The sequence below is a fragment of the Bos indicus x Bos taurus genome, chromosome 16 (genome assembly GCF_003369695.1).
Source record: "Bos indicus x Bos taurus breed Angus x Brahman F1 hybrid chromosome 16, Bos_hybrid_MaternalHap_v2.0, whole genome shotgun sequence".
Taxonomy (NCBI): domain Eukaryota; kingdom Metazoa; phylum Chordata; class Mammalia; order Artiodactyla; family Bovidae; genus Bos; species Bos indicus x Bos taurus.
The window spans coordinates 55,493,398-55,503,437 of record NC_040091.1 but is presented as its reverse complement, the minus strand read 5'-3'; the positions used below and the strand labels follow the sequence as shown (position 1 = coordinate 55,503,437).

At 39.4% G+C, this 10,040-nt stretch overlaps 1 protein-coding gene across 5 annotated transcripts in view; it reads right to left on the bottom strand.

Annotated features, from left to right (window-relative positions):
- Window positions 1-4,186: 4,186 nt before the first annotated feature.
- RABGAP1L (RAB GTPase activating protein 1 like) overlaps window positions 4,187-10,040 on the bottom strand; it is a 740,636-nt gene continuing 734,782 nt past the window's right edge. For all 5 annotated transcript variants that reach the window (XM_027565383.1, XM_027565385.1, XM_027565386.1 and 2 more), the window contains one exon: window positions 4,187-9,586. In XM_027565383.1, the coding sequence (XP_027421184.1) occupies window positions 9,434-9,586 (153 nt within the window). In that variant the 3' untranslated portion in view covers window positions 4,187-9,433. The remainder of the gene's footprint in view (window positions 9,587-10,040) is intronic.

Genomic DNA, 10,040 nt, shown 5'->3' with positions numbered 1-10,040 from the left:
GAGTTCACCCAGACTCAAGTCCATCGAGTCAGTGATGCCATCCAGCCATCTCATCCTCTGTCATCCCCTTCTCCTCCTGCCCCCAATCCCTCCCAGCATCACAGTCTTTTCCAATGAGTCAGTTCTTCGCATGAGGTGGCCAAAGTACTGGAGTTTCAGCTTCAGCATCATTCCTTCCAAAGAAATCCCAGGGCTGATCTCCTTCAGAATGGACTGGTTGGATCTCCTTGAAGTCCAGGGGACTCTCAAGAGTCTTCTCCAACACCACAGTTCAAAAGCATCAATTCTTCGGCGTTCAGCCTTCTTTACAGTCCAACTCTCACATCCATATATGACCACTGGAAAAAACCATAGCCTTGACTAGATGGACCTTTGTTGGCAAAGTAATATCTCTGCTTTTGAATATGCTATCTAGGTTGGTCATAACTTTCCTTCCAAGGAGTAAGCATCTTTTAATTTCATGGCTGCAGTCACCATCTGCAGTGATTTTGGAGCCCAGAAAAATAAAGTCTGACACTGTTTCCAGTGTTTCCCCACCTATTTCCCATGAAGTGATGGGACCAGATGCCATGATCTTCGTTTTCTGAATGTTGAGCTTCAAGCCAACTTTTTCACTCTCCACTTTCACTTTCATCAAGAGGCTTTTGAGTTCCTCTTCACTTTCTGCCATAAGGGTGGTGTCATCTGCATATCTGAGGTGATTGATATTTCTCCTGGCAATCTTGATTCCAGCTTGTGTTTCTTCCAGTCCAGCGTTTCTCATGATGTAATCTGCATATAAGTTAAATAAGCAGGGTGACAATATACAGCCTTGACGTACTCCTTTTCCTATTTGGAACCAGTCTGTTGTTCCATGTCCAGTTCTAACTGTTGCTTCCTGACCTGCATACAGATTTCTCAAGAGGCAGATCAGGTGGTCTGGTATTCCCATCTCTTGAAGAATTTTCCACAGTTTATTGTGATCCACACAGTCAAAGGCTTTGGCATAGTCAATAAAGCAGAAATAGATGCTTTTCTGGAACTCTCTTGCTTTTTCCATGGTCCAGCGGATGTTGGCAATTTGATCTCTGGTTCCTCTGCCTTTTCTAAAACCAGCTTGAACATCAGGAAGTTCACGGTTCACATATTGCTGAAGCCTGGCTTGGAGAATTTTGAGCATTACTTTAGTAGCGTGTGAGATGAGTGCAATTGAGAGGCAGTTTGAGCATTCTTTGGCATTGCCTTTCTTTGGGATTGGAATGAAAACTGACTTTTTCCAGTCCTGTAGCCACTGCTGAGTTTTCCAAATTTGCTGTCATATTAAGTGCAGCACTTTCACAGCATCATCTTTCAGGATTTGAAATAGCTCAACTGGAATTCCATCACCTCCACTAGCTTTGTTCGTAGTGATGCTTTCTAAGGCCCACTTGACTTCACATTCCAGGATGTCCGGCTCTAGGTCAATGATCGCACCATGGTGATTATCTGGGTCGTGAAGATCTTTTTTGTACAGTTCTTCTGTATATTCTTGCCACCTCTTCTTGTATCTTCTGCTTCTGTTAGGTCCATACCATTTCTGTCCTTTATCGAGCCCATCTTTGCATGAAATGTTCCCTTGGTATCTCTAATTTTCTTGAAAAGATCTCTAGTCTTTCCCATTCTGTTGTTTCCCTCTATTTCTTTGCATTAATTGCTGAAGAAGGCTTTATCTCTTCTTGCAATTCTTTGGAACTCTGCATTCATATGCTTGTATCTTTCCTTTTCTCCTTTGTTTTTTGCTTCTCTTCTTTTCACAGCTATTTGTAAGGCCTCCCCAGCCATTTTGCCTTTTTGCATTTCTTTTCCATGGGGATGGTCTTGATCCCTGTCTCCTGTACAATGTCTCGAACCTCATTCCATAGTTCATCAGGCACTCTATCTATCAGATATAGGCCCTTAAATCTATTTCTCACTTCCACTGTATAATCATAAGGGATTTGGTTTAGGTCATACCTGAATGGTACTGCTGCTGCTGCTGCTAAGTCACTTCAGTTGTGTCTGACTCTGTGCGACCCCATAGATGGCAGCCCACCAGGCTCCCCCATCCCTGGGATTCTCTAGGCAAGAACACTGGAGTGGGTTGCCATTTCCTTCTCCAATGCATGAAAGTGAAAAGTGAAAGTGAAGTCGCTCAGTCATGTCCGACTCTTAGCGACCCCATGGAGTGCAGCCTACCAGGCTCCTCTGTCCATGGGATTTTCCAGGCAAGAGTACTGGAGTGGGGTGCCATTGAGATCCCAAATCAAGGGGAAGAAAGTGAACGTTGTGTCCTGAGATAAAGCCAGACTATCATCAATGACACACACATCAGGGTCACGGTGTCCAGTTCTAGTCCCTCAAATAAATGAAACTCGGGAACCTGAGCCTTTCCTCTAAAATTAGACTCCCTAAAATCAAACACTTTGTATCTGATTTTTGCTATGCTGATGTCTAAAAATATGGATAGTATGAGAACCATGAACAAACTAATTATAGACTCTATGTTTGGAAATTGTGTAGTTTCTTTCTATAAATTCTTGTAGTTTCTATCTGGCAAGCTTGTTCTTCTAAAGCCTGAACTTCCTCACAAACTTTCTTTGCAAGTAAACTTTCAAAAGCTTAGATTCTGGACTTCCCTAGTGGCACAGCAGTTAGGACTTTGCCTTCCAATGCAGGGGGTGCAGGTTCAGTCCCTGGTAGGGGGAATAAGATCCCAGGCCTCACAGCCAAAAAATCAAAACATAAAACAAAAGCAGTTTTGTAACAGATTCAATAAAGACTTTAAAAATGGTCCACATCAAAAAAAATCTTAAAAGATTTTGCTGAGTGTCCCTTTGACAGCGCGCCAAAGTTTTGTTAAAAGCATTAATTTCAAAAAGGTGAAATTGATTCTCATGCAAGTAAAAAATGAATATTAACAAATATTTTATACAACTCATTGCATAAAGCAGTGAGGGAACCAGAGCCTTGTTCAAACTGCCAAAAAGTGCATTTGCAGCGCTAAGTATTTATAGACAATTTAACAATGGAATATTAGTGTAGGGTTGCAAAGTTAGACACAAATTACTTACTGTCCTACAGAGTAGTAAAACTATATCTAACTTTTGGAGTCATCTATTCCACTGGAAAGAAAATGGGATTTGTGTCCCTCCTGGACAAAACCTACAGGTTAAGAGGTAACTTCTAGGACCTTTAATCAATAATGAACAGCGAGTTCCACTTACTTTTCATGACAGGACCATTCATGACCTTGTAACTGCCAAGTTCAGTAGATATTTTCTAGATAATTTGACAGTTTTACTTTTTATGTAAAATTTCTCATTGTTTTCATTGCTACATGGGCCAAACAAAAGATGTCTGTAGTCTGGGTTCAGGACACAAAACTAATTTTACAATCTCTGATTAATATTTTTTTAATACATGCTGAATTCTAAGAGGAGCTGACTAATCTGGCTTTCATTTGGCTCTAGGAACACCCAAAACAAAATGCAAATTAGAACCCAGTGCAAATCACAATTCTCTGTACCCTGCCTCCACTTCAGGAGAGCCTATGGAGTTTTCAAAGTTCTGCATGAATTACGTGATGTCACCCACTGGGTTGTACTCTGAAAGACGAGCAGCAGCCACCTAATCCAATAGTAGCCAATCAGATTGTTGCAAGATTTTGAATTGGGACACTGAGATGCCAGCCCATCTCTGCCGGTCACTTGAAGACAGGGCATATAAACTTGGAGATTACACACTTTGAAGCAGGGGGTGCCTCTTTTCAGAGACAGCAGCAGCAGTAGCACCAAAGCATCACCTGTCAAGCAGAAGAGTGATTATGAGAACAATTGCTCACATTCCTAATGGCATTCCAGCCCCTGGTCCCTGTGCCTCTTCAGGCCCAAAACTTTGGCCTTTGGTATTATGAGCTAAATATACTTTCCCCCTTTTAATTAACTACCTTATTATTATTAGGCTAGCTTGAGAGAGTTTCTTACTTGCAACCAAGGAATCTCTATAGAGAGGCATACAGGGCACTTGGCTGTGCCTGCTGTACAGGATATCATTTTGCAGGGCAAACTCCTATTTATTTCTCCTTGCTACAGTGACTAGAGTCTAGTATCAGATAAGAAGCTTTTCACCAACACCAGGTTCAGATGATTCAGAATAAAGTCAACTAGAAAAAAAATCAAAAAGACATAGATTGATTTTAGAACAAATGTTTATTACTGCTTAATGGGGCCAAAGGGGCAACACAAAGCATTGAGAACATCACTGGCTCACAAAAACAGTCACCTTGCTACCTTCTCGGTTGCATTTGTTTATTTCACAAGGCTTCATTCACACATGAAAACAAGATATTAATCCAATTCAAGTTCATAACAATTATAAAAGTAAACATTTGTTGGGACAATGTACAATAAATTGCACTTTTCTTAACAAGCATTACATTTACATTTATAGAGTGTACTATACATAATACATGGAATAATGGAAACATCTAATTGGTCAGTGTTGATAGAGGAGAGAGGCTGCTCACCAATTTCTTTCGTAGTCAATTAGCACTGTTTGAGCTAATCAACTCTTTTATTCTGGAACCTGTTTACATTGGAGAAGCCATGGGCAAAATCATAGAATTTGTAAAAACAGATAGCATAGAATTTCTACTACCTCCTCAGCAAGGGAAAGGTAGGAGTTGAAAGAAATGAAGTGAGGCTGACTGAGAAACTTTCTTTCTTATTTGAACTAAGGATCCATACATTATGCAGAATACCAAAAATAGAGAAACTGATGCAAAGGCTATTACGATCTTGGATTCTGGGACCAATTCCAGACTTTATTCTTGTGCTTTCATGACACCAGAGTCTTGATGAATTTATGTCCTTATCATTCAGTTCCCTATATTTTATTCCATATATAATATATAGTTATTAAAAGTTACATTTCAACAGAAGAGATTTTACATGTTAATTTATTGCCAATGAAAAAGGAAAGTAACTTAAAATGTTCACTTTCTACTCAATGATTCTTTTTTTTAAAGTTTCCAGAATACCACTAACAAAAAACCAGGGGTGGAGGCAGGGAGAGTGGGACACGTTGATGAAGATGTTTTTATAGCAGGGAGCAAACACACTTGTAGATAAGCTCGACATGTAGTCTTTTCGATGGAAGCTAAGACAGGAATGTCTGACAGCTGCCTATAGTTGCTAAGCTACTCACGAATATCCACTTTTCTCCTTACAACTCAAGATGATCATCTCCTATCGAGGTGCAGCCCACATGCAAGTTTTCATGTTGGTAGCTCTTGAAAGATAAGAAAATCCCTAAGGGCTCTGCCTGTGTTACATGGAAGCCACGACGAGACAGGAAGATGTTCTGGAGCAGTTCCAGTTCAGTGTGACCATCAGCATGGCAACTAGAGAGCAAGAGTTTTGTATCTGGTGGTAGGAAACACAGGCCACTGAGCTGGGTCTGGCCTTCTGTATCTGATCACCGTGTGCATATTCAGTTGGATGGTACCAGGGTATACCAAAGAGGCAGGGATAAGCCATATAAAGTTATACCAATCACTAATCACACACACACACAAATCTCACAGCATTCAAATCAAACAATAGTTCATGCTCTCGTTTACCTATACTTGAACAAGAGAAGAAGAATTTTTTTTTTAAGAGTAAGTTATACAACAGAATCATCTTACTCAGTATTAAAAGTGTTCTGTGCCAGAAAGATAAAACATTTCACTTTTTAAAAGCTTCTTTTTCCCTAATACGATCATGAAATTGGACAACCACCTTACCAGAATAATTAGTAGACTGATCTCAACTAAAGAAAAAGAAAACTCAATCCCTTACGTTAGTTACATATGTGATTCTTATCCTCAGAAATGAATCCGTTTCTTTAAGGACCTTTCATCTCTTGTGCCCTACATTGTGTATTCTCTTGTTTCTCTCACTTCAGCTAGGAAATGAAGCCACTCGTTATCAACTGGAAAGTATTTTAGGAAAATGGAGTAAGGGTTTGAGAAACATAAACATTAATACATAGTATAAGAGGATGAAAGTTTTGAAAACAATGAAACCAGATAAATACTATTAAATATCCCAAAATCAGTACAAAGATTACTTTTCTACTTTATTATGGAAATTTAAGAAAGCCAATGAAAAACAAACCACGAACTTAATAGTTGGGAGAGGGAAAGAGAATTATTGGTTGCATGGAAGGATAGGCCATAGGCCTACGTGACATTCCTATTAGTGTTTCTGATAGGCACTCATACACAGTAATGGAGAATTTCTTTGCATTAAATTATATGTAACTAAATATAACCAAATTGTGCCATGGCTCAGGATGTGGGAAGCTAGAAAACATATGCACTGCAAAATTCAACTTGGTTTCTTTCAGCTCTAAGGAATGTGTTAAAGATTCTCAAGATATAAAAGCTAATGAGTGAATTATCAAATTGAACTTCATTCTCTGATATTGAAGAATTTAATGAAAGGAGAACTCTTCACTTTTCAGAATGCTGCAAATGTTGGATTTTTGGAGGAATGTTTTATACAATGTATCCAAGGAAAAGATGAAAAACACTAAAATATTTGAAGTTTTCCTGGATATTTGAGCTGGTCAACCTCTTTCTAAAACCAAAAGAAGAGTATGAATTCTCAAATATACTTCAAGTTAAGATAAATTAAAACTGCTACTACTGCTAAGTCATGTCAGTCGTGTCTGACTCTGTGCGACCCCAGAGACGGCAGCCCACCAGGCTCCCCCATCCCTAGGATTCTCCAGGCAAGCACACTGGAGTGGGTTGCCATTTCCTTCTCCAATGCGTGAGAGTGAAAAGTGAAAGTGAAGTCGCTCAGTCGTGCAGTCGTGTCCAACCCTCAGCGACCCCATGGACTGCAGCCTACCAGGCTCCTCCGTCCATGGGATCCTTCAGGCAAGAGTACTGGAGTGGGGTGCCATTGCCTTCTCCGAAATTAAAACTAGCAGATACTTAATGCTGGAATGCATGAGTTTTTAAACAATATATGGTGAAAGGCATGTGGTCTGGGATAGTGCTATTGTAACATTGTATGAATAATATATACCAACTTTTGCATTTTCTTTCTTTCTGTATTTGCTATTGCTACTCACCCAAAGGCATTGTAGTGAGAGACAGTTTAGACTATGATACTAATACACACACCCAAGTATGATGTGGAACTGGAGGAGGAAAAAAAATCTATAGATGGCCATTATAATCTGTTAAAATGCAACCGATTAAATGTTTACAATGTTTGTACCTGGTGATTTTGTTTAAAGAAACAAATGTTAGGGAGTATAAAGCTGAGCCAGGTCTGCAGGTAAGAAGTGAGCCTGGAGCTAGTTCTCTCTCAACTACCATTTAAGGAAAATTATGCAATTTAGGCATTCAGTGAAATGTAAAAAGAGCTCTGTACAGTAGAATTATGAGATTCACAAAACACAAAAGAACATCCTTAATTTAGCTAGCCATCTGATAAGGCAACTTGTACAAGGCTTCTTGGGATCAAAGCATAAAGTACCAGGAAAGCTAACAAATTTTACTAAATGATTTACAAAAACAAGTACCAAGATGCAATTTTCTAGCCATTATATTTTACAAAAAAATATTAACTTTTCTAAACCACCATAAATGGAATGTTAAAGTCAACACAGATACTCAGAATGCTGAGTTATTTTCCTTTGGGGTGAAAGGAAAACTATGATGAAAGATGTCAGGACAAAAAAAAAAGGGAATTCTGTAGGGAAAGTATTATTTGATGAGTGTAATGAAGGACAGCAAACAACCACATCAATTTTATAGGCTATAGATGACAGAAGAACACTTACCGATGAGGGGAACTTCACTTTTTAGAGCTTAATGATTATTTTAGAGGAGAGGATCCACCGTGAGCAACCTGTAGTGCATGCTCCTGGACTTGAGATGGCTCTTACATGATTTTTACTTCCAAGAGTGTGTCACTTTTAACTGAAACATATGGCGCAGATGAGAGTCACTCTGCCACTACAGGGTTTAAGATCCTCTGCAAAGAATATGTTCGACAGTGAAGCCAAGGATGAGCATCAATAAATGTTACTGTACATAGACGACAGTAGTTTGGTTGACGTAAAAGGACCGAAGGCCTCCAAAACAGCTTAAAAAATGGGAAAATTGGTTTTTCCCTTACCAAAGGATTTCCTGCAAAGACTATTTATAAAGACATGTTAAATATAATTGAAAAAAAATATTTCCATCAACTTTTACACAATAGCTTTGCCTTTCCATGAGATAAGTATTTCTATAAAGGTTTTATATGCAGTCAAAAATGTTACAAATGCATTTGCATCTCTTCATCTAGGGGTACCAAGGGCACATTTTTAGGAAGCTACAGAACTCAGAAAAAGGGGCCTAGTATTAAATTAAGGTGATATGAAGCTGACCTCTATTTCCCATTTCATAACTTTAACAAAGTTACAGTATATTAGTGTTTCCTTCGCAAAGTATATGTCAACATTAAACGAATACTCTGTCCCTGGTTCTACATTCCATTCTAAGCACAGTAACTGTTCCTGGGCCTTTCAGGCTTCTCTGGTAAAGGTCTCCTAAAGATGAAACTCGTAATATCCACTTCTGACTTCACATTTGCCAGAAGGCACAACTGTATGCTTGTTTAGGAACTTGCGATTCTCCTGTGGGATTCTGAAAAGGACCTGTTAGAAGACCAGGACCAAAGTGATTTATTTTATCCTGCATTTATAAAAACTCAGTTCTTTTTTATCTAGTGTGTGTTCTCAATAGCCTATCTTATTCCATGGTTCTTGGCACTTAATTTCCAGATGTACCCCACAGAAAATAAAAATAAACTATTTCTCTTTGGGAACTGTCCAACCCCAGATCTGCTCTTTCCTTCAGATAGGATTATCGCTGTCCAGGGAATCACTTTCAGGAGGAAACCTGACAGTGGTCGTGGCTGGCCCCACAGTGTGCTTTATCTGAAGAAGTCCTGGAAAGTTATGAGGTTTAGGTTTCAATCTTTTTTTTTTTTGCTGTGACAAATATCTTCCTATCAATTCAACCTTGGAATAAAAGACATCTCCATTTTCATGTAAGATAAAAATAATTATGAATAATTCTAAATAAAAAGCATTTAGCTCTGAATTACTTGTTTCCAACCAGATATCAGGCATATAAAATAATGTGTAATAATACTATGATGGATCGGAACACGGCCTTCCATGAAGCACGAACACAGGTATTCAACATAAATCAGGTTAGTTTAAATAACATCCCTTTGAAAAGTGTCATACGAGAAAGATTGAGAGCTACTGAAAGATCCTGGCTTGCTTTCTGGCCTCCCTCCCTTCCTTTCAAAGGGACACCAGGACTCTTCCTGGGTTTCCGTCGCTTTGATCGTTGTGCTCCTGTGTTCGGGTGAGGCTGGAACTATGTGCTCTCCTTGGGGGGCTGGGTGGCCTGTGGCGGCTGCAGCGGCTGCGTGCCCGTGGCCGTTTTGATAGAGTTCAGGGTTTTGCTAAACCAAGAGTTTTTTGCAGCTTGGATTTCATTCATAAGGGCTCCTCTCTGATGTTCAAGTTCCTAATTAAAGAAAGAAAGTCATCTGAGTTATAGAAATGTTTTCTCTCTGCCAAAATTAAAATCAGAGTGCAGCTTTTTGGAATCCACATGGCCGTAGTTTTCTTCCTACACACCCAGGTGAGATTTAGTTGGCTTCTGAATGCAGGAAAAAAAAATGTAGAGCTAAAAGAGTTACCACTAAAACGCAGAATCTGTGCTTTCTCTGATCAGTGACAGGAAACCTCATTTTACCCTTTCCTCCCCCTTGCAATTTAGGTCGAATTTAGGCTGCAACCTGAGAGAAGATGTTTAAAACCACAGGTAAACATAAGCATATGGATGGAAAGAAGTTCTACTGATAGTGTAAGCATGAATGAGGTCTGGGTCCCAACACACAGCCTGTGGCCATGAGAATGTTCAAGGTCTGGTGCAGAAAGTTCAGGATCATTAGTGTAGTGCAGTGGATGCCATGGCA